At 44.1% G+C, this 24,669-nt stretch overlaps 1 protein-coding gene across 1 annotated transcript in view; it reads right to left on the bottom strand.

Moving 5' to 3' along the window:
• Positions 1 to 21,162: 21,162 nt before the first annotated feature.
• PRSS42 (protease, serine, 42) overlaps positions 21,163 to 24,669 on the bottom strand; it is a 3,855-nt gene continuing 348 nt past the window's right edge. Inside the window, 5 exon segments of the mRNA XM_011939323.1 lie at positions 21,163 to 21,399; positions 22,751 to 22,908; positions 23,820 to 24,082; positions 24,427 to 24,535; positions 24,538 to 24,579. Coding sequence (XP_011794713.1) covers positions 21,163 to 21,399; positions 22,751 to 22,908; positions 23,820 to 24,082; positions 24,427 to 24,535; positions 24,538 to 24,579 — 809 coding nt within the window.

Here is a 24,669-nt window from a genome sequence, read left to right as displayed (position 1 = left end):
CCTATAACAAGAAACATGCTCTAATATTGGCAGACCAAAAGGCACCCCATCCGGAACCATAAACTTCCTGGAGCCTGGGACCTTCCCCCACTGCAGGGGCTATAACCCTGGCCTGCCCAGTTGTGTTTTTTCCCCATCATGAAGGCAACCTGGAAAGCAAAAGGGGGACAAAGCAATGAAGTGAAAGGGCAGTGAGAGAAAAGAGTAAGGCAATAGAGAATATATGAGCACCTAATTATCTATTCATTCACTCGCTCACTCACTCACCAAATAGTTCCTAAACTCCTGCTCAGTTCCATGCCTGGAGCTGGAGGATGGAAGATAAGGAAAGATTGGACAGAGTCCCACCGCCATGAAGAACAACATGTCAACCAGTGGAAACAGAGAAATTAACAGACACAGAGACTGCAGAGTCCAGGGAGCCCAGAAGAAGGCACATTACATTACACAGCCCAGCAGAGTCCACAGGAGTGGTTTGTGGAAAGGGGTAATGCTTATATTGGGGCTGAACTGATGAGAAAGAAGAAAGAAGGAAATGAGAAGCCATACTGGCATTCCCAGCAGATAGAACATGGAAAAGGGTCAGTCTATTCTGAAAGAAAGATGCAAGTAACAGAAATACGTGGCAAGTCTTGGGCATCCAACTCTTTTTCACGGGCATTTCTGTAGGTCATGACCTAGAACTTGCTGGGTTTAGCTGTAACCAGGTAGAGTTTGAAAAGCAGAGTGTTTTCACTCACTGAGCCCCAGCTCCCTCAGGCAGCAGGTTGTCTCTCTCTCTCTCTCTCTCTCTCTCCCCCACGCCTCCACACTTGTTATAGGGCAGCAAGGAGAAGCAGGAAGGTGTCTGAGTGTGCCACACCTCAGTCTCTGTCTCTCTTGATGCCCCGCTCCTGATGCAGGGTTTGTTAAACTCAAGTACCACATTCCCAGCTACAGAGATGCCGATGGCAAAAAAAAAAAAAAAAAAAAAAAACCAGCAGCAGAACCCACTGGGTAAAGCCACCTGTCAGACTTAATGAGCGCAGAAAACTCCTCATCCCCAGCTCTGCCAGAGTTTAATAAAAACCATGAATATCTTCCTAATAAATGGGAAGCCAATTCTTTATGGAGTATGTTACATACAACCTCACACCCCAGTGAGCAGAGGTTCAGAAACAGAGGAGACTCTCCATTTATTTAGCTGCTTTCTGAAAACTCCACACTCCATAACAGACTCAATACAACTTGTGGTGTCCCTGAAAGTGGCCACTAGGCCACTGAGGAAAGAGGTGCAAGAATCGGTTGCCCCAAGAAAGCTGGTGTGGCAGAGGCTGTCCACTCACAGATGGATCCACACTGGGCTGCAGGGGATCTTCTCCCAGCCCCAGACAATGGAGCCAGAGTGGAAGTCCCAGGCCTCACACCTCTGCAGGGACCTGGTAACGCCTCCTTCACTCTCTCTGAGCAATCACCCAGCTGGCTGGTTTCACAGAGTCTCAGGTGGGAGCCCTGACACCAGAACCACGTTGAACGCTTGCTTCACCATTGAGGATGTCTCTTCTTTGATAGATGTTCCCCCAGATATTGATGAGTCACTGTGGCCCACCTGGCAGGGCGGCTGGCTCTCTAGCTGCAATCGCTTCACTCCCTCCTTCCCACCAGCCAGAGCACAGCACTGGTGCAGGCATGGCTGAGGCAGGTGACCAGAGCACAAGGCAGAGGCATTTTCCAAGGCCCAGTCTCCCTGCCATGCTCTATTGTATGGATCTCCAGAGGGCCCGTGGATTCCAACTGGGATTTGTGGAAAAGGCATTCAGAAGGAGTGGGAGGTTGGTCAGAGGAGATACCTAAATGTGACACTCAGAAACAGGGAAAGTAGAATGGGATCCAATCACGGGGCCACCAGGATGCCCAGGGGCATCATCAGACACAGGACTAGGATGAGGGAGTCTGCTGAATTCAGACAGGAAGCTTGTCTCAGGTGATCAGTCATCCATTTCTTGTAGAAACTAACTTCTGTGTAAACTCCAGGGTATCCTTTGCGACCGCAGCCAACGCCCCAGCTCACAATCCCCACCTGGAACCATGTGCCATTTAATTCACAGACCAGGGGCCCCCCAGAATCTCCCTGGAAAAGGAAAGATAATCACTGTAGAAAAGAAATAGGATCCACATCAGAGCAGGCTAATTGCACTGCAATGGGCTGCAGAGCTAGGCACTCAGGAGGCTTCCCCAGGAACCCCTAAGACCCTCCCTAGGCTTAGGTATCTGTCAATATGAGATCTGAGAATTGACAATTTCCAATAAACCAAAATCATGTACCTACTAAAAAGGTGTGTTCCAAAAAACAGAATATACATAATGAAATCATGCCTACTCTGAGACAATGATGAGTCAAGTGCTTACCTGAGTACACTGCCTGCCACACAGAAGGGGCTCAAGACATGGAGCATGTATTGTTGGTGGGACCTGCTTGATTCACCCCTCCTCCCACTCCAGGCTGTGTCAGCTGCTCTCTCCTGAAGGATCAGGTAGGCTGCCCAGGAGAGCCTTGGTGGCTTGTCCTCTTGTCCCATTACCATGAATAAGGGTAACGGAGAGGCTAGGAGATAACCCAGGCCCTATTGCCTGGGGATGAGGAAGCTTTGAGGAGACAACTACAGTGCTGAGGTAGCAAGAGGCCCATGAACTGACCTGACAGGAATCCTTCCCTTGGTCATTATAGCCACAGATGGTCCCTTTCTTGACCATTTTATTCCTAATTCTCATCTTTTCCTTGAACACCTTATTACATTTCTCATGAAGCATAATGCTTAGCTCAGCCTCCTGAAGCTCAGTTACTATCTTTTTTGATGAATCTGCAGAGAGACAATTTACAACTGAGTGGGTCTGCATAAGTGGGACAGGACAGGAGAACCCCTTACCCACTCTGTGTCTCAATACTGTGTGTTCATACACAGACACCCTCTTAGGCATTGGATATTGTCCCATTTGACAAAGGAAGATATGAGGCCCAATGTTGACATGGGGAGACAAGGACATAAGATCCAAACCAAAACAGGGGAAATAAGAACATTCTTTGCTGCAGTCCGATCTCAACATCCAAGTTCTAGATCTTAAGCCATGTCCAGGCAACATTTTTCACAATCTCTGCTGTTTTTCTCCTGTGCAGTTGATGATTTCAATCCAATTACAACCATGTTAAAGAACAGACTTGCTTTGTTTTTTTCAGCATCCAGAACCATATGGGAAGCTATGATTATCTCTTCATAGGTGGATGAACAGATTAACCAATAATTGTAATACAGTATGATAAGTATCTTGAATGAAAGACATGTTTGGTATCTTTTGAAAGCCAATTTTTCAGTGACTATCAACATTTAAAATAACATCCTACCTAGTAATTTCTCTGCTGGTTTATTCTATATAGATATCCTTTCAGAAAACATGCCAAGTATGCCAAAATATATATAACAAGGCCCTGCAGCAACTGTTTGCAATAGTAAAACACCATTTAAAAAAATGTAAATTCTCATCAATAAGACGCTGGTTATAAGGAAATAGCTTCATGACCATGGAGTAGAGAATTATTTCTTATACAAGATACAAAAAACACTGACCATGAAGAAAGACTAATATATGTGACACCTTTAAATTAAGAACCACTGTTCATCAAAAGGCACCATAAAATTTTGTGGAAAAAATTAAAAGCCACGTGGTGGGGGGAGATATTTGCAACACACATAACCAATTAAAAACCAGTATCCAGAATATCAAAAGAACTGAAAATCACTCACAATATGGCAGATACCTTGAAGGCGCTGCACAAAAGAAGAAATACAAATGGCCAATAGGAGTGACAAAGGAAGATTCAGAAATAAATGCATTTAAAAAATAAATAAGTTTCTTTGTAGGGTGCGAGAAAGTCAGACCTCAGAAGAATTGATTCGTCAAACCTATACAGTGAGCATTTAAAGGAAAAAATGCCACAAAATTACCAAGATCACCAGGCTTAAATGAGTCTGTTCAAACTGAGAACACAGCAACTTTCTCACGTGGCCATCATGTTCACAAAGGTTATAACATATATTGAGACATCAGCAGAGTAAAATTAAGAGACAAAATCATTTTTGTTTTGTCTTGAAGTCTAGGTTTGCAGGAATATTGACAGTTTTATTAGTTTGGTATCACAATTAGATAGGATGCCCCTGTTATATTTTGGTTTATTTCTGGAATCAATCCCCCAACTATGCCATGGAGAAATACTTGGGCATTAGAAGTAAGGTAGAGTGTTAGTTTTTGCTTTTACAGACCCCCCTTGTGGTAAAGTTCCTTCCATTAGGGCAAATTTCACCAAATGAGTTGCTTAGAAATTTTCTGATTCCATACCATTAATTCAAGAGTTCTGTATTACTCAACCAGTTTATTTACAAAAGAGTAACAAAAGGTATTGTTTAATACATAAAGACCTCTGTGACAGACTGCAAAAATGACCACAATACTTTGCAGTTCCTCCTGTCAAGAGACGGAGTCAGGCTGTGGTATAAGCAGCCTTGTCACCTGGGGTATATGACCTGGCAAATACCATGGTGCTAGAGTTTGCCATGGTTAATTAAAATGCTGTAAAGAGTCTCTGATATGTCATACCTAGAGAGTCACAGTGTAGATCTCTCAGTTCTGGAGCAAGATCTTACCATCTGCAGCAAAGAAACTACATTATTTGAAAAGCAACTCCTGACACACTACTAAACCCTAAAGGAAACTAAGTGCCAGACCACAAAACATTAAGTGACCAAGAAACTGGAGCTTCCTATCATAAGGTAGATATTTAGTGAGACTCACCAAGTCATAGACTCAATCGGACTAAACAGCAATCCATCATTCAATGGAAGTGATACTTTGGGACTGGATTATGACAGTTATTGAAGACAGAGGTAAGTCACACAAAGAGATGAACTAGACCCCCATGTCACCTATTTGTGATGCATTGAAATGTCTCCCTCAGTTTACACTCATAGCCTTATGGGGAGCATCCTAGCTAAATTAGGAGGAAAAATCTGTGCTTGGTTCAAAAATGAACTCAAAATCCTGTGCCATCTGAAAATAGGCTGCTATCGCATTCTATCCCTGTATTAGTCAGGGTTCTCTAGAGGGACAGAACTAATAGGATTTTATATATATATATTTGTTTGTGTGTATGTGTGTGTGTGTGTGTGTGTGTGTGTGTGTATATATATGGGAGCTTATTAAGGAATATTAACTCACACAATCACAAGGTCCCACAGTAGTCTGTCTACAAGCCAAGGAGCAAGGATAAGCCAATCTAAGTCCTAAAACTGAAGAACACGGAGTCCAATGTTTGAGGGCAGGAAGCATCCAGCACAAGACAAAGATGTGGGCTGGGAGGCTAGGCCAGTCTAGTCTTTTCACGTTTTTCTGCCTACTTTATATTGCAGCCATGCTGGCAGCTGATTAGATGATGCCCACCCAGATTAAGGGTGGGTCTCCCTTTCCCAGCCCACTGACTCAAATGTTAATCTTCTTTGGCAACACCCTCACAGACACACCCAGGACCAATACTTTGCATCCGTCAATACAATCAAGTTGACACTTAGTATTAGCTATCACAAGTCCACCCCTTGTTTACTTGAACCCATATGCATCTCCTGAGATCATACATAATTTTCAGATAAAGATAATAATAAGGTTATAATTACACCTAGCACAATACAGCTATCCTTTGTACAACTGGAAACACACCAATCCCCAACCCAAATACTGTTAAATAAAGTTAGCAATACTTAAATGTTGATATGAAGTGAATAAATCTTATGTCACATTAATAAAGGAAAAAGGAAATAAAATTATATTTTCTTAGTGCGAGTGTGTACAAACATGTTTTTAACAAAAGGAGGAAATACTCATGACAGTTACAGTCCTTATTTCTGCAGCTGGTCACGTGATGATAACTGGTATTGATGACTATCTTCTTCTACTACCCATTCTGTATTCCCTTTGCCTTGCCTTCAGCAAGCACCGCAGCAGGTCGTGGCTTTTTTCCTGGTGGAGTGACCCAAACCTTCATTCCTGAAGGGTGTGGGCCATTTGCAATCTTCCCTGGATTGGGTTGTTGTAGTTTCCCACTGACTTTACTCACAGGGTGGTAATACTAAGAGACACCCTAATGGATCTCCTGTATTCCATACATACTCTTTCTTATCTGCATTGTGGAGTAGTAGACTGATTTCATCTTGATAGTTCGAGTCAATCACCTCAGCCAACACTGTAACTCCCTTCTTAGCCTGTTGACTTAAAGATAGGAGGAGCCCAAAGTGTCCAGGTGGCAATCTTAACTTCCAGTTTAATGGAATCATTGTTGTGTCTGCTGGTGGCAGCATTCCTCCCTCTGGAACTAAGACCTCTAGGCCAGCAGAATGTAACGCTGCAGGAACTGGAAGCAAAAATTTTGCTAGTGGATCATTAGGGGTGATGGTGAGTGGTGCCACTTCTACTTCCACCCCTTGATTCCTGGACCAGTGAAACCTGGCTATGGGAGAAACAGTATCATGTATTAGATTCTGACTCAGAGCATACAAGGCCTTCTGGAGAACTTTGCCCCAGCCCTGCAAAGTATTGTCACCTAGTTGGCATTGCAATTGTGACTTCAAAAGGCCATTCTACCATTCTATCAACCTAGCTGCTTTAGGATGATGGAGAACATGGTAAGATCAGTGAATTTCATGAGCATGAGCTCACTGCCACACTCCTTTAGCTGTTAAGTGAGTGCCTTGGTCAGAGGCAATGCTGTGTGGAATACCATGACAGTGGGGCATTCCATGAGTCCATGGATGGTAGTCTTGGCAGAAGCATTGCATGCAATGGCAAACCCATTTCTGGAGTAAGTGTCTATTCCAGTGAGGATAAACCTCTGCCCTTTCCATAAGGGAAGAGGTCCAATATAATCAACCTGCCACCAGGTAGCTGGCTGATCACCCTGAGGAATGGTGCCATTTCGAGGGCTCAGTATCAGTCTCTGCTGCTGGCAAATTGGGCACTCAGCAGTGGCCATAGCCAGGTCAGCCGTGGTGAGTGGAAGTCCATGTTGCTGAGCCCATACATAACCCAAATCCCTGCCACCATGGCCACTTTGTTCATGAGCCCACTGGATGATGACAGGGGTGGCTGGAGAAAGAGGCTGGTGTCCACAGAACAGGTCATCCTATCCACTTGATTATTAAAATTCTCCTTTGCTGAGATCACCTGTTGGTGAGCACTCACATGGGATACAAATATCTTGACAGTTTTTGACCACTAGGGAGGTCTATCCATATACCTCTTCCCCAAATTTCTTTGTCATCAATTTTCCCAATCATGCTTCTTCCAAGTACCTGACCATCCAGCCAAACCATTGGCTACAGCCCATGAATCAGTATATAATCGCACATCTGGCCACTTCTCCTTCTACGGAAAGTGCACAACCAGGGGCACTGCTTGAAGTTCTGCCCACTGGGAAGATTTCCCTTCACCCCTGTCCTTCAGGGATGTCCTAGAAAGGGGTTGTAGTGCTGCAGATGTCCACTTTCTGGTGGTGTCTGCATACCGTGCAGAACTGTCTGTGAAGCAGGCTCTAATCTTCTCTTCCTCTGTCAACTGACTGTTGGGGTCCGCATGTTTCCTAAACAAAGGAATGAACACACAAGACAACACAAGACAAGACAAACATGGCGGCCGCCCCGAACGACATGCTCCGCTTTATTTTATACAGTCGTTTGTGGAATGTTACTAAGTCACAAGACCCATTGTTGTTTTTCTGACCTTTCCCTGACTTTCTGGATTTTCGAGATGTTTACACATAAACAAGCCCCCAGGGCCTGCTGTTTGCAGCTGGCTCCTTTGTCCTCCCTGTTTGCAGGGAAGAAACGCCCTGCTTCGTTTACAAGAGCAGGACTTATCAGGAACATCTTGTTTGCAAGCACGTAGTCCTCTACAAATGACTCTACAAACTCCTCATGAGGCCATCAGTGCAGGCTGGGGGAGAGAAGGCAGGGTGGCAGGAGTGGAAACCATGGGCATTTGAACGACTTCCTCGTGTAACTTACTGTGCCTTCAGGACCTTCTCGAGCCTAATCACGTATATACCACTTCAATTTGATGATGGAATGCTGCTGTGCACAACCCACTTTATGGCTAGATGGGTCTGAAAGCACTTAGTTCATGATCGGCAGTTCAGGTCACATGGTGACTTGATGACCCATAGTCAAACATTCAGTTCCCACCAAAGCCTAGTAACAGGCCAACAGCCAACTCTCAAAAGGACAGTAGTTATCTGCAGAAGATGGCAGGGCCTTGCTCCAAAATCCTAGAGGCCTCTGTTGTGATTCACCTATGGGGGCCTGCCAGAGGCTCCAAACAGCAACCCTGTCTGCCACTGACACCTCAAGCACCATTGGATCTGCTGGGTCATATGGCCCAAGTGGCAGAGCAGCTTGCACAGCAGCCTGGACCTGTTGCAGAGCCTTCTCTTGTTCTGGACCCCACTCAAAACTGGCATCCTTTCAGGTCAGATAAATGGGTCAGAGTGACACACCCAAATGAGGAATATGTTGCCTCCAAAATCCAAATAGACCCACTAGGCAGTGTGCCTCTTCCTCGGTTGTAAGGGGGCCAAATGCAGCTACGTATCCTTCACCTTAGAAGGAATATCTCGATAGGCCCCACACCACTGAACCCCTAAAAATTTTACCAAGGTAGAAGGTCCCTGAATTTTAGTTGGATTTATTTCCCATCCTCTGGCATGTAAATGTCTCACCAATAAGTCCAGAGTGTTTGCTACTTCTTGCTCACTGGATCCAATCAGCATGTCATCAACGTCATGTACCAGTGTGGTATCCTGCAGAAACAAAAAGCAATCAAGGGCTCTCCAAATAAGATTACGACACAAAGCCAGAGAGTTGATACACCCCTGAGGGAGGATAGTAAAGGTATATTGCTGGCCTTGCCAGCTGAAGGCAACTTGCTTCTGGTGGGCCTTATGGACAGGAATGGAGAAAAAAGGCATTTGCCAAGTCAATGGCTGCATACTTGGTACCAGGAGATGTGCTAATTTGCTTAAACAATGAAAGCACATCTGGTACAGCAGCTGCAACTGGAGTCACCACTTGGTTAAGCTTATGATAATCTGCTATCATTCTCCAAGATCCATCTGTCTTCTGCACAGGCCAAATGGGAGAGTTGAACAGGGATGTGGTGGGAATCACCACCCCTGCATCTTCAAGTCCTTGATGGTGGCACTGATCTCTGTAGTCCCTCCTGGGATGCAATGTTGTTTTTGATTTACTATTTTTCTAGATAGAGGCAGCTCTAATGGCTTCCATTTGGCCTTTCCCACAATAATAGCCCTCACCCTACCAGTCAGGGAGCCAATGTGGGAGTTCTGTCAGCTGCTAAGTATGTCTATGCCAATTACGCTTTCTAGCACTGGGGTAATGACCACAGGATGAGTCGAGGGACCCACTGGACTGAGGTCAGACTTGAGCTAAAACTCCACTAATTACCTGACCTCCATAAGTCCCTACTTTAACTGGAGGACCACAATGACATTTTGGGTACCCTGGAATCAGTGTCGGCTCAGAACCAGTGTGCAGTAGTCCCTGAAATATCTGATCATTTCCCTTTCCCCAATGCACAGTTACTGTGGTAAAAGGCCATAGGTCTCCTTGGGGAAGGATGGGAGAAATATTAACAGCATAAGTTGTCAGTAGTGTAATGGGGTCTTTCCTCAAGGGGACCCAGCCTTCCCTTCATTCAAGGGGTTCTGGGTCTGTAAACTGGCTCAAGTCTGGAAATTGATTAAGGGGCCATGATTCTCTGTGTTTATAATTCAAATTAGTCTGTTATCCATCCGACCTAGAATTTTCTGCTTATATAAATTAAGTAGGAATACAGTAGGCTTCCTATCAATTTCACTTCTAGAAACACCTTGATTAATTACCCAATGCCAGAACTCTACACGAGTCAGACCATTCTGATTGCTGCTTTGCCTCTGCTGTTCATTACGGTAGCTATGCCCAACTTGCCTTTGATGGTTAAGTGCCACCACTTGGCCCCTACCACCTTGAGATCCAATTATTCCCACTGTATTTAAATTTTGTAATTTAGTGACTACAGTTCCCACTGTTAGATCTCACATACAGAGAAGAGCACTTACAGGGCCCTTCAAAGACACAGGTACTAACCTCACGAATCTATTTCACAAGGCATTGATCAAGGGTATATCCTCTGGACCCTCCCAGCTGGGATAAGTAGGTCTAAAGTGACTAATCCACTCCACCATCTCAATCTCCCTAAGCCTTTGGATGCCTTCCTCTATATTAAACCAAGGGAGATCAGGCATTTCCAGCTCCCTCACAGTGGGCCATCTTTTAATGCATATTTCAGCTAACCAAGCAAATAAACTATTAGAACCTTATTTTAACTCACTGAGCTGCAACTTTAAATGCAGAGTCCCTATTTAGTGAGCCCAAATCAATAAATTCATCCTGATCCAACTCTATGTTCCTTCCACCATTATCCCATACCCTTAATATCCATTCCCATGCATGTTCTCCGGATTTCTGCTTATATAAATTAGAAAACTCAAGTAGTTATTTTCAAGTGTAGTGCACCTTCTCATGGGTCACACTCTCAACCTCACCTCTAAGGGCCCACCAGGACTAGTTATAGGTCTAGTTATAGGTCTAGAAGCAAATGGGGGTATTGGGGGTGGCTCCTGAGGAGAATCAACATTACCTTGTCTGGCAACTGTCTCAGAAGAGGCCATCACTGTTGCCTCAGGCAGCACAGGGTTTATCTCCTTAGACAAAAGTGGAAAGGCTGGTGGCAACATGGGTCAGGAAGGGGATGTTGCCACTACTGAGGATGGGAAAGCTTTTCTTCTGGCCAAAAAAGTTCAGCCGAGTTTACAAATTCGGTGTCCCCAGCTTCATCAGGGTCCTCTTACAAGTCCCCATTCCAAGTTGCAGGATCCCATTCTTTTCCAATCAATGCCCTCACTTTAACAGTAGACACCTGGCGAGACTGTGCATGCACATTTCATTGCAGGTCAGCCACTCACATGATAAGAGCTTATGTCTGCTTTTCCACAATTTCAGCTCTTTCTCTACAAGAGATAAGACTCTCACACAGGGCAATCTTAGCAGATTTGAGGCTCAGTATCTGCTTCTGAAACTGGGAGTTAGAATCCCTGAGTTCATCATTCTCTTTCATCACTTTGTCCACTGAAATTAAAAGCAAACAACCAGCTTCATTTTGTTCCTTGGCTCTCCACATATGGTCAAAGGTATTGTGTATAGAGTCACTAAAGTCCTTGCCTCTCATGAGCTGTGAATCAGGAGTGTCAAATGTATTTATTTTGCATAACTCTCTAAACAGTTCATGCCAAGGACTATCAGTGTTCTCCATACTATTAGAAGTAGAGAAGCTACTTGCCAGGTGCAGTAGCTCGTGCCTATAATCCCAGCACTTTGGGAGGCCAAGGCAGGCAGATCACAAGGTCAGGAGTTCGAAACCAGCCTGACCAACATGGTGAAACCTTGTCTCTACTGAAAATATTTTTAAAATTAGCCGGGCTTGGTGGCCACTGCCTGTAATCCCAGCTACTCGGGAGGCTGGGGCAGGAGAATCTCTTGAATCTGGGAGGCAGAGGTTGTAGTGAGCCAAGATCGTGCCACCACACTCCAGCCTGGGCAACAGGGTGAGACGCCATCTCAAAAAAAAAAAAAAGTTTAGAAGTAGAGTCCTTCGCATTGTTGTGTCTAATCATATTAAGCAGCCAATTCCAGAAACCCCAAAATCAATGAAATAACTCCATCCTTAATATTCTGTTCCTTTAGAACCACTCCTGGTACCAAAATCTATGTTAGTCAGGGTTCTAGACAGAAGACATATATACATATATGACAGTTTGTTAACTCACACAATCACAAGGTCCCACAATAAGCCATCTGCAAGCTGAGGAGCAAGAAAAGCCAGTCCAAGTCCTAAAACTGAAGAACTTGGAGTCTGATGTTCAAGGACAGGAAGCATCCAGCACAAGAGAAAGATATGGGCTGGGAAGCTAGACCAGTCTAGTCTTTTCATGTTTTTTCTGCCTGCTTTATATTCTAGCTGTCCTGGCAGCTGATTAAATGGTGCCCACCCAGATTAAGGGTGAGTCTGCCTTTCCCAACCCACTGACTGAAATGTTAATCTCCTTTGGCAACACCCTCACAGACACACCCATGATCAATACTTTGCATCCTTCAGTCCAATGAAGTTGACACTCAGTGTCAACCGTCACAATCCCCCATTCATGAGTGTCCCTAAAAGACAGTGGTGAGGGGAAACCCTGTACGTAGAGTTTCACACAGTACACCTGGTCATCAACTTACTATAAAGGGAGAAGTGGCCTGAGTAAGAATATATATGGAGCCTCAAGCAATGAAGAATGGCTTGTCTGGTTGGTTGGGCCTTAGAGCAAAATTCAAACATTTGGGGAAGAAGCACATGGCTAGACCTATAGGAGTGGGTATAATAGGTGTGGCTTTTTAAAATCTCATACCGATGCCCACCAATGGGTATCTGCTGAAGAGGAAGCACTCAACGTTGAACCAGGTGGATAGGATGACTCCTCCAGTAGAGCTCAGCTAGCGCTTGTCCTTGTCAACCTCTGCACTACACACTGTACTCAGGAAAAGAATATAATTGTGTTGGCAGGATTGGAGGCTATTCATTCACCCAATAAAACAGCACGAGTTTCCTCTGAACAAAGGTGATCTAGCTACTACTGCTCTGAATGTCTAATCTGTCAGCATCAGAGAGCAATGCCAAGCCTTTGATGTGCTACATTCCTGAAGGAAACCAACTAGCTATTTGGTAGGAAGATGATTATATCAACCTCCTTCTACCCTGGAGGGCCAACATCTCATCCTTAGTGGGGTTCATACATATTATAAATATATATATATATATATATATCTTATAAATAATCTTTGTAAAAATTATTGATTTATTATTGATCTTTTAATGCACATGCATTTAATTATTTTGTGTGATGAAATGGCAAGTATGCATAAAGCACTGCTGCTGTACACAGAAGTATGATGCCGACTCAAGAAAACACATGTGCAGTTGTTTGAGTTGTGAACTGAACTAGTTGGTTTTATCATGGGACATCATTTTTACTTTCAAAGAATGAATCATAATAGAACTATTGTTATTTTGACCTAAGTATTTGGCAGGCATTTTCTCAAAAATAAACTAAGTTAGAATCTGTGACTTTAAGAAAAATGACTGACAGTATTTGTTGCCAATGTTAAAATTTGAGCTTTCAAGTGAAAATTTGAATTTGGAAAATTCATATGTGCTACCATGAACACAACAGCTTTCCAATCATTAAAGACTTTTCTGATGACAGTGGTGATAATCTGAGTGAAGGCAATTCTTTTCTGATATTGTACAGTACTCTATAATGAAATGTGTCAACTTTTGGAAAATCTGCATAACTAAGTAAACCAATATTTTCCAATGATTTTACAAAGTTATGCATGGGTAAAAGGCCCATTCAAAATGAAGGGTCAACAGATTTTAATGTAATGAGTACAAAAGTTCAGTTTTATATTCTACATTATGGGTTTTTCTTTTCTGCCACATTGTCAGGCTGCAAATTTTCCAAACTTTTATGTTCTGCTTCCCTTTTAAACATAAGTACTAATTTCAGATTATCTCTCTATGAATGCATATGGCTGACTCTACACTTTCAGAAAAAAACAGGTCACCTCTTGAACACTTTGCTGCTTAGAAATTTCTTCCACCAGATACCCTAAATCATCTCTCTCAAGTTCACAGTTCCAGAGATCTCTAGGACAGGGACAAAATGCCACCAGTCTCTTTGCTAAAGCACAGCAAGAGTGACCTTTACTCCAGTTCCCAATAAGTTCCTCATCTCCATCTGAGACCACTTCAGCCTCGACTTCACTGTCCATATCACTATCAACATTTTGGTCAAAAGCCATTCAACAAGTCTCTAGGAAGTTCCAAACTTTCCCACATCTTCCTGTCTTCTTCTGAGCCCTCCAAACTGTTCCAGCCTCTGTGTGTTACCCAGTTCCAAAGTTGCTTCCACATTTTCAGGTTATCTTTATAGCATTACCTCACTATTCCAGTACCAATTTTCTGTATTAGTCCATTTTCACACAGCTAAAAAGAACTACCTGAAACTGGGTAATTTACAAACAAAAGAGGTTTAATTGACTCACAATTTCACATGACTGGGGAGGCCTCAAGAAACTTACAGTTATGGTGGGAGGCAAAGGAGAAGCAAGGCACAGCTTACATGGTGGCAGGAGAGAGAGCAAGCAAATGGGGAACTGCCAAACACTTTTCAACCACCAGATCTCATGAGAATTCATTCACTATCATGAGAACAGCATGGGAGAAACCACTACCATGATCCGCTCACCTCCTACCAGGTTCCACCATAGACACACAGGGATTACAATTCCAGATGAGATTTGGGTGGGGACGCAGAACCAAACCATATCAGCTACTTATCCTTGATATTAAGGTGTGAATCTTGTAGGATCTCTACTGATCACCCAAGTATTCAATGAGATCCCTCCTCTCTGGTTGGATGAAACTTGAATGTCTCCCAGTACTGCGTGAGTTCTGAGAATTGCTGAACTTATGGCTCCCTGGCATTTGTCCTTTGCCTAGTCACCTGGAAATTTACCCTATTCATGTGGAAATTAACATTCAGCCAAAGCCTAAAAGGGAGTGCGCTGCAGATTTCTGGAACTTTCTCTGCTTATCTTCACCCTATATAGTATGACTTGGGAAACTTTTCTATATATAGCTAAATAGTAAATATTTGAGGCTTTGTAGGCCACACATAGTCTCTGCTATATTCTTTTTTTAAAAACAAGTCTTTCAAAAGTGTATAAATCATTCTTATCTTAGACCTGTACAAAAAAAAGACTATGTCTTAAATTGGTCCACAACCATAGTCTGCCAACCTCTGCTCTACAGTATTCTCATCTGCAAACTCCAGATACCTAGCCTTCCTGAACTCAAATATCTGTCTCCTTCACTTAGTGATATCAGTGTTCTGTTTGGGTTTCCCTCTCTGTGCCATCTGAAAATTGCCTCCACGAAGGAGGCCAATATAATTACAGAATTCACTTCACTTGTTTTCCTTCTCTCTAGGATCACAGTAATATACTGGCTATTGTCCTAATATCTGAAGTTATTAAAATAAATAACTGAATAAAATAACTCTAAATAAAATAAAATAAACAACTCAGAATAAAATAATTCTGTCCAGTTTTTTCTAATTTTTTATAATGGGAAAGCAAGTTCTTTAGTGAATATTCCTTAATGGCCCTACAATACTATTTTGTGTCTTTTAAAAAATAGATAATAGAATTGCCAAGACCAGCTCAGTTGGGGAGACCCTAACCCAGCAGCACTAGAGGAATTAAAGACACACACAGAAGTATAGAGATGTGAAGTGGGAAATCAGGAGTCTCACAGCCTTCAGAGCTGAGAGTCCCAAACAGAGACTTACCCACATATTTATTAACAGCAAACCAGTCATTAACATTGTTTCTATAGATATTATATTAACTAAAAGTATCTCTTATGGGAAACGAAGGGACAGGCGGAATTAAAGGAATAGTTTCGGCTAGTTAGCTGCAGCAGGAACATGTCCTTAAGGCATAAATCGCTCATGCTATTGTTTGTGGCTTAAGAATGCCTTTAAGCAGTTTTCTGCCCCAGGTGGGCCAGGTGTTCCTTGCCCTCATTCCCGTAAACCCAAAACCTTCCAGCTCAGGCGTTAGGGCCATTATGAACATGTTACAGTGCTGCAGAGATTTTGTTTATGGCCAGTTTTAGGGCCAGTTTATGACCAGATTTTGGGGGGCTTGCTTCCAACATGTCCCCCTTCTCTGATTTGCAAAGAGATAAAAGCAAGGGCAGCTTTGTCACAGTGAGCTACTTCTCACAGGAGTCGGGATCCGCATCTGCAGACTACGCAAAGACAAACAACACAGATTAAAAGCACAGTCATCATTGATATCACAGAGCTTCCAAGTGTTTCTATCCATTTTAATGGGTTACTAGCTGCTAATTTGTCTGCAGCTCCTTTAAGCACTCCAGTTTCTGGCATTAAGGTCAGGTGTGCCTGGGATGCTTTAAATATTTGTTCTTTTAATTTTAAATCCTTATGTTAAGCGCCTAGAGAGGGCCATTATGAACATGTTACAGTGCTGCGGAGGTTTGGTTTATGGCCAGTTTTGGGGTCAGTTTATGGCCAGATTTTGGGGGGCTTGCTCCCAACATAGAATAATGCTTGGACTGATTTCTAGGTCTCTTGATCTGAAATTTCCACATCACTCTTTTTGTTTTTAAAAAAATGCCTAACCAAAGACTAGAGTTAGCCCAGATTTTGATAAATTCCTAATCAATCTGGTGATGAAGTTATCTCGGAATCTCTTTGGCTACTCCCTTCTCCTCCCATACCCCTTGCTGTGAGATATCTGACTTTCTTAGATAAGGCAATCACATAGAAATGTAGGAAAGAAAAGAAATTGGGTAACTTTGGAATCTTCGTTCTTTCCTTTTCATTACTCCTCCAGCTACTCAAGACCCAAGTGTTTAGCAGTCTGAAATTTCTGTTTTGCAACTGGTGACCTGCAAGAAAGTAACATGTGTGAAAGGTAAAGCTAGCTTTGTGTGTGTGTGTAAAAGGTAAAGCTAGCTTTTTTTTTTTTTTTTTGGAGACAGAGTTTTGATCTTTCGCCCAGGCTGGAGTATAGTGGCGCAATCTTGGCTCACTGCAACCTCCGCCTCCCAGGTTCAAGCGATTCTCCTGCCTCAGCCTCCCGAGTAGCTGGGACTACAGACGCAAGCCACCACACCTGGCTAATTTTTGTGTTTTTAGTAGAGACGGGGTTTCACCATGTTAGCCAGGATGATCTCAATCTCCTGACTTCGCGACCCACCTGCCTCAGCCTCCCAAAGTTCTGAGATTACAGGCCACCGCTCCTGGCCAGTAAAGCTAGCTTTTAAAGCTCATACTGCTGACCTATAGGAGGAACCTTAAAGGTCATTAAGTGAAGACATAGCACTTGCACCAAAGAAGTCATAAAGGGCAAACGTGTGGTGAGGGACAGTCCCTAACCGGCAATAGGAAAGTCCTCAATTGTTCTGCTAACTTGGAAGACTACTTGCAATCTAAATTGAGGGAGTGTAATTTCTTTCACTCAACATAATGTTTTTTAAATTTCATCCATGTCATTTTGCGTATTCATAGTTCATTTTTATTCTTTTTCTTTTTAAATGTTATTTACTTTTTCATTTATTTTTAAATGAACAAAAGTGTATTATTTTTATTGCTGAGTAGTATTTCATCACTCAACTGTTGACATTAGGATTGTTTCCAGATCCTGGCTGTTATGAATACAGATGTGATAAACATTCGTATATAAGTCTTTGAATGGTGACAAAAGTTATTTGCCTGGCCAAACTTTAGTCAGGCATCTAAATCTTGTCCTAGATCTGTCTGTGCACTTCCTCGTAAAATCTGCTTTTACCAAAAGAACTCTGCTAAGTCCATTTAGCCAGAACTCCCATTCTTGCTATCTGATTATCCTCATTATCTGATCAGTTTCCTCATCCTCTCCCATCCCCTAGGTGATGTCTGATCACTCTGGCCTATCTTAAGCAATCCTGTTAGGTCAGATGAGCCAGGATCCCCCTTACACCTTACTATGGTTTCACTGGGTCCCCCAAAGTTCATGTGTTGGAAACTTTATCCCCAAAGCAAAAGTGTCTGAAGATGGGCCTAATGGGAAGTGTTTAGGTCATGAGGGTTCCACCAATCAATACATTATAACAAATTTTATATTAGAATTAAAGCTAATTATGAAACGACTTCAGGTTATAAGTTCTCTCTCTCTCTCTCTCTCTCTCTCTCCCCCTCCCTCTCACCCTTCTGCCTTCTGCCACAGGATGACACAGCAAGAAGGCCCTCACAAGATGCCAGCACCTTAAGACTGGACTTTCCAGCCTCAAGAACTGTAAAAAATAAATCTTCTTTTATAAATTACCCAGACTGTGGTATTCTGTTAAAGCAACACAAATGAACTAAGACACCCCTGATATTTCTTCTCAGTAATATTCCATCCACTGATCCCCACACTTCTCTTTGGTTATAAATTCCCACATGTCTACACTGTATTCAAAGTTGAGCCCAGTCTCTCTTCCTCACCCTGGAAGGAAGACCCTATTATAGTGATCCTTAAACCTGTTTTGTTGGTCCTCAATAATGTCTTCCTTGTTGTGCTTTAATAAACATTACTGAATAATTTTTTCTTTAACAGTGAACATTGTTGCTATTTTCTTCAAGTCTGTGGCTTTTATTTTCATTTTCTTAATACTGTCTTTCTAAGAGCAGAAGATTTTAACTTTGTTGAGATCCAATATACCATTCTTTTCTTATGTGGTACATACTTTTTGAATCATATTTAAAGAATCTGTGCCTAACAAAGATCAGAAAGATTTTTCTTCAAGCTTTCTTAGAGAAGTTTTATAAATTCAGGTTTTACATTTAGTTCTATAATATGTTAATTTTTCTACATAATGCAAGGTAAGGATCAAGGCTCGTTTTTTTTTTTTTTTGCATAGGAATATGCCATCATTCCAGCACCATTTATTAGACTTACCCTTTCCCCCAAATAATTACCTCAGCACTTTTGTTGAAATCAATTGGCCATATGGGTGGGGGCCTATTTCTGGACCCTCTATCCTGTTTCATTGATATATATATGTATGGCAAATGCACCTGAAAGCAATAATTTAACTTAAGCACATCTGGAGAATGACCCTACCATCTAAGAAGAGTGTGTATTCAAAGTCCTGAGCTAAGGAATCCAGGAGTGGCCAACCTAGAGATTTCCTCCTTATCTATGAAGGACATCTGAACACCCAGCCCATCCCTTGGAACACAGGCCATATAGGGGGATCAAGGCCCTTTGTTTTGGATTAGATGGAGGTTGCTAGGTGGAGGGTGTTAGGTGAAAATGCATGTTTCTTACAAACAGTAGCAGTACTCCTGTCCAGCCTGCTGCCACTGGACCACCCCTGTATGTAAGTCCCTCCAATAAACCCTATGTCTCATTCACTGCCTCCAGCTCTTTTCTTCAGCCTCCTGGATATGGTGCCATCCCTATTAGAATCAACAGGGCTCCAGCACAACACCTTATGCCAGTACAACTCTGTCTTAATTACCATACCTTTATAGTAGGTCTTGAAATCCAATAGTTATCTGCATCGGTTAATTCTAGGTCCAATATGGATGAATCTCAAAAACCACATATGGAAAAAATAAGTGGAGGGTAAGAAGCCAGACACAAAAGAGCATTTGCTGTATGGCTCCATTTACATGAGGTTCAATAACATGCAAATCTGATCTGATAGTAATCAGAGCAGTAGTTATCCACTAATCTCTACCTTTTTTTTTTTTTTTTGAAACAAAGTCTCACTCTGTTGCCCAGACTGGAGTGCAGCAGCATGATCTCAGCTCACTGCAACCTCGACCTCCCAAGTTCAAGCAATCCTCCCACCTCAGCCTCCCCAGTAGCTTGGACTACAGGCATGCACCAACATGCCCAGCTAATTTTTGTATTGTTAGTGGAGACGGGATTTAGCATTGTCGTCTGGGCTGGTCTCGAACTCCTGGGCTCAAGCAGTCTGCCTTCCTCAGCCTCCCAAAGTGCTGGGATTACAGGTGTGAGCCACAGTTCAGCCTCTACCAATCTTTATTCATGTAAATATTCATATGCACCTTCTTTCCATAGGCAAAACACACTAATCCTCTCCTAAAAGGAGGCAACTTCAGTGTTTCATAAACAAAGGAGGAAACTGGAAGCAATAATGTGGTCTGCATCATATCAAAGAACTACCTTGGGACCCATAGGGTAATGAGGGAAATGGTCAGAATCAGTAAGCACCCCAACCTATCATCTCCCTAACCCTCAGCCCTGTGTTTTCCGTAGAGCCTGATTAAAGTGATCTGGTGCTCAAGGTTTGGAGAAGGAGAGGCAGAAATAGGCAGAAAATGGAGGATGTAGTTTGGGATGTAGTGCCCTGACCCCTCTCTTGCTTCCAGTTTCTCTCACTTCCTCCTTCCCAGATGCAATGACTAGCAAACTCAGCTACAAAACGCCATGCAGAAATGCTGATGGCCACGGAGAGCATAGGCAGCAAAACCCAACTGTCTAAAACCATCCATCCAACTCACAACTGGGTAGGCAGAGACTACCCCTCTCACTCTTTGGTTTAAAAAGAATCATCAACATCTTCCTAAGTTTAATGTGAGGTAAATTCTCTTCAGTGTCCCCAATAACCAGGCCAGTAGACATGCAGAACACTGGAGACTCTCCAAACATTTATTTAGTTGATATCTGAAAACTCCATACTCCATAACAGACTCAATACAACTTGCAGTGTCCCTGAAAGTGGCCACTAGACCACTGAGGAAGGGAGTGCCAAGAATGGGTTGCCCCAAGAGAGCTGGTGTAGCAGAGGCTGTCCACTCACAGATGGATCCACACTGGGCTGCAGGGGATCTTCTTCCAGCCCCAGACAATGGAGCCAGAGTGGAAGTCCCAGGCCTCACATCTCTGCAGGGACCTGGTAACGCCTCCTTCACTCTCTCTGAGCAATCACCCAGCTGGCTGGTTTCACAGAGTCTCAGGTGGGAGCCCTGGAACCAGAACCACATTGAACGCTTGCTTCACTGTTGATGATGTCTCTTCTTTGATAGATGTTCCCCCAGATATTGATGAGTCACCGTGGCCCACCTGGCAGGGCGGCTGGCCCTCTAGCTGCAATCGGTTCACTCCCTCCTTCCTACCAGCCAGAGCACAGCCCTGGTGCAGGCATGGCTCAGGCAGGTGACCAGAGCACCAGGCAGGGGCACTTTCCAGGCCCCAGTCTCCCTGCCATGCTCTATTGTATGGATCTCCAGAGGGTCCATGGATTCCAACTGGGATTTGCAGAAAGGGCATTGGGAAGGAGGGGGAGGTTGGAAGAGAGGCCTAGTATAAGACTCAGAAACAAAAGGGGAGTGGACTGGGGTGATCACAGGGCCACCAGGATGCCCAGGGGCAGCAGCAGATGCAGGAGTAAAATGAGGAACACTGCTGGATACGAACAGGTAGCCTGATCCACCACTGCCATCAGCCACTTACTGTAGACACCAATTTCTGTATAAATTCCAGGCAATCCGTGGTGACCACAGCCAATGCCCCAGCTCACAATCCCTACCTGGACCCATGTGTCATCATATTCACAGGCCAAGGGACCCCCAGAATCTCCCTGGAGAAAGAGAAAGAAACGAACTTCAGAAATTGAATAGGATCTATATCAGAGCAGACTGACTGTACTACAAGGTGTTGAGGAGACAGGCACACATAGGGCTTCCTCTGGCCCCTCAAAGGCCCCACTGCCCAGATTTCTGTGAATATGACAACTGAATATGTGAGCATGGGAACTAAAAAGTTAAGGGGAAAACTTTAATATGCTCTGAGAAAATGATGACTTCTCATTTTCCAAACCATAGTGGCTGTTAAACGTCTTGAATATCACCTCAGCATGGCAGCCCCCTAAATCCTTGTATTTAGCCTGAAGTTCCTCTACAACTCCTAACCTACATAGCCAGCTCCACACCCTCCAACTCAGGCAGAATTCTGCATGTCCTTTCCCAAACCTCTTCTGCTGACCAACCATCTCAGTCAGAAAAATAGGGTCCTCCTGAACCTCTCCCTCACCCCCACTCCTACATGCAGTCAGTCAACAAGAATGGATGGGTCAACCTCAAAAACACTTTCACTTGCCTCCCTGCCCCAGGCACTGCTCAGGACTCAATTTATCATGGCCTAGATGATAAAAACAAGCATTTAGACTTCTGTCTATGCACCACACAGCTCAGGGAGTCATTTATCGAAAAGACAAATCTAATTATGCTCACCAAAGCCCCCTCCCAAGTCTTGCCAAAGCAAAATCTAGAAAATTGGCACTGCACTCCAGTCATACACATTCTGACTCCAACTCACTTCTCAGCCACATTTGCTGCCTCATTGCTCCAAATGTGTAAAGTGTCCCTCAACATGAGAAGTATCCTCAGACCTCTGAGCCACTGTACATGCTATTCCCTCTCCTTACAATGCTGTTTTCCTCTTTCCAAGAAACCCAAATACTCATTCTCTAAGACCCAGCTCAAATGGCCCCTCCTCAGGAAGGCAGCTTGGTGCCGAGGGAAGAGCGTGGGTCTGGGAGTTGGTACTCACAGGAGGATCCTGAAGTAACGTCCTTGGATCTCGCCTTCCACATTCATACAAGGGGTGTGATGTTTATGTTGCAGGGTTGTGGTGTGGGTTAACTGAGATAAAGAGGGTTAATGTCCACACTGGCATGGTGAGTATCACATAGGAGGACCTCAATTAGTACGGCATATGTTATTAGCATTTCCCACCTCAACTTTCCCACACACCAGCAGGGCCCCCAGGCAGTGCTCCTCCCTTTTGAAAGAATAGACCAGGCCAAGTTAGGGCAGCCATGGCAGGTTTCCCTTTATGAATCTCTTTAACTCAACTAGGTGTGAACAGAGGAAGCAGCAAATAACCCAGACTCTGCCATCTGGGAATGAGGAAAGGATCCATGAACTTACCTGGCAAGAATCCTTTCCTTGTTCTTTATAGCCACAGACCATCCCTTTTTTTATTACATCCTTAGTAGATGACAAGGCCTTTTTTATTATCTTATGACATTCCTCATAGCGCATGATGTATTGGTCCACCTCCTGGAGAATTTCTGATGTAAGTTTCTCTCCTATCAAAGAAGATCATCAGGTCTGCACAAGTGGACAATAGGCCCCTAAGCACCCAGCATCCCTCTGGAAAAAGACAAGGCAGTGAGTATTATTCTCATTTGACACAGAAGGCCCAAAGTTGATATGGGGAGAGGAGGATGTAAGAAACAAAACCAAGACAGGAATAGGAAGAATATTTCAGGAGAGGGAGAGGCAAGGCCTTGCCAACCTGAGAAATGACAACCAAGTATTGTCACTCAAAGTATCAGTAGTAATATTGAGAGTGTGTCCTGTGCATCAGTAAAGCATCTTTACTGTCTAGAGCAGGATCACAGACTCTCAGACAGAAAATGCCCCAGAAGCACCAAATCCAGCTTCTCCCCAGGGATAGGAGGGCCTACACCCCACCAACAGGAGTCTTCTGGTTCTCTCTACATCTCCAGGAACAGAAAATACCCTGTCCACCAAGGCAGATGCTTCCAATGAGGAGCAGCTCTGACTGGCAGACAACTCATTACCCTCTGAGGTGTTCCTGGGGAGAACTTTATAGCATCTGGCTCTGTCCAGGGAACCTAAAAATCCCCCCAAACCAGTCAAGCACAGTGCCCCAACAAATCCACAGAAGGAGATGTTGCCCATGTGTTTCTTCTTCTCCTGGCTCAGCAACTCCAGTTCCCAGGACAAAAGTCTTCCTAAATGGCTGCCATCAAATATTTGTGTTGTACCAAAAGAACTCAACCCAGTTTCTGGTGTCACCCAAGACAACCAGGAACCACGACCCTGACAGCTGCTAAACTGCGTGCCCCTCACAACCTGTCACCCACCAGGCAGTCTGCCTCCCTGTCCCTCTCCGTAGCCTTCCTGTCTACTCCAGGGGTAAGGGTGCCTCCTCTCTGCCCCAAGTTTGCTTCCTACCTTGAAGTCTCACCGCCTTCTTGTGTTTTGCCCCATCCGGTCACCCAGCACCTGGTCCTAGCTTCCACCTGGAAATTCTCCTGAGGGATGCAGATAGGCTGGATGTTTGAGGTAAAATTCACAGGATGATGGAGCTGGAGAAGGGCAAGGTCATTTCGAACGGTTGTAACTGTTGAGAACTTAGGGTGGACAAAAGCTCTTCGGACAGGGACCACCACACTTGTGTTTTCATTACAGACACTCCAATCTCCCATCTTGACACTGTAACGGAGGCGGCTGTGGGAGAGAGGACATGCCTCTAAGAAAAGGCCTGGGAAACATCCTTTGTGCCTTTTCCATACATTTCCAATGTTTCTCAAACTGGCCTCAATCTCCTGGGCCACTATCCCTACCACCCCATCTCCATCACCAAAAACCCTTCCTTGATCACTCTCAAACTTGGTTTGCCTGCCCAACTTAGACATGCCTATAGCAAGACGACCAATGCAGAGACCCCCTCCAGCTTCACTGTGAGTTTTGTTTCGTTGTTGCCAAATTGCCAGGGCAATGGAACTCAGTGGGTGCTTGAGGGGGCCGGCCTGGCCCCAGAAGGCCCCCCAGCCCCGCGTGTCCCTCCTCACCTGGAAATGCAGTGGCCTGCTGTCAGCACCCACGTGGTGGTGACCAGGGTGCCGCCGCAGATGTGCCTGCCTTTGGCCCTCACGCTCACCTGCCAGGGCCACCTCCCTCCGCGTCCACTCCTCCCAGGATTCTCAGAGGGGTTCGGCCACACACTGGGGTGAGGATAGTGTAGGATGAAGAACTCACTCAAAGACACAGGACTTGACTCCCCCGGGTGCCCCGACGACAGCCAAGAAGGAGCC

This window comes from Colobus angolensis, unplaced genomic scaffold (assembly GCF_000951035.1).
Source record: "Colobus angolensis palliatus isolate OR3802 unplaced genomic scaffold, Cang.pa_1.0 Scaffold18, whole genome shotgun sequence".
In the NCBI taxonomy this organism is placed as follows: Eukaryota; Metazoa; Chordata; class Mammalia; order Primates; family Cercopithecidae; genus Colobus; species Colobus angolensis.
This window is presented reverse-complemented; position numbering and strand designations above follow the sequence as displayed.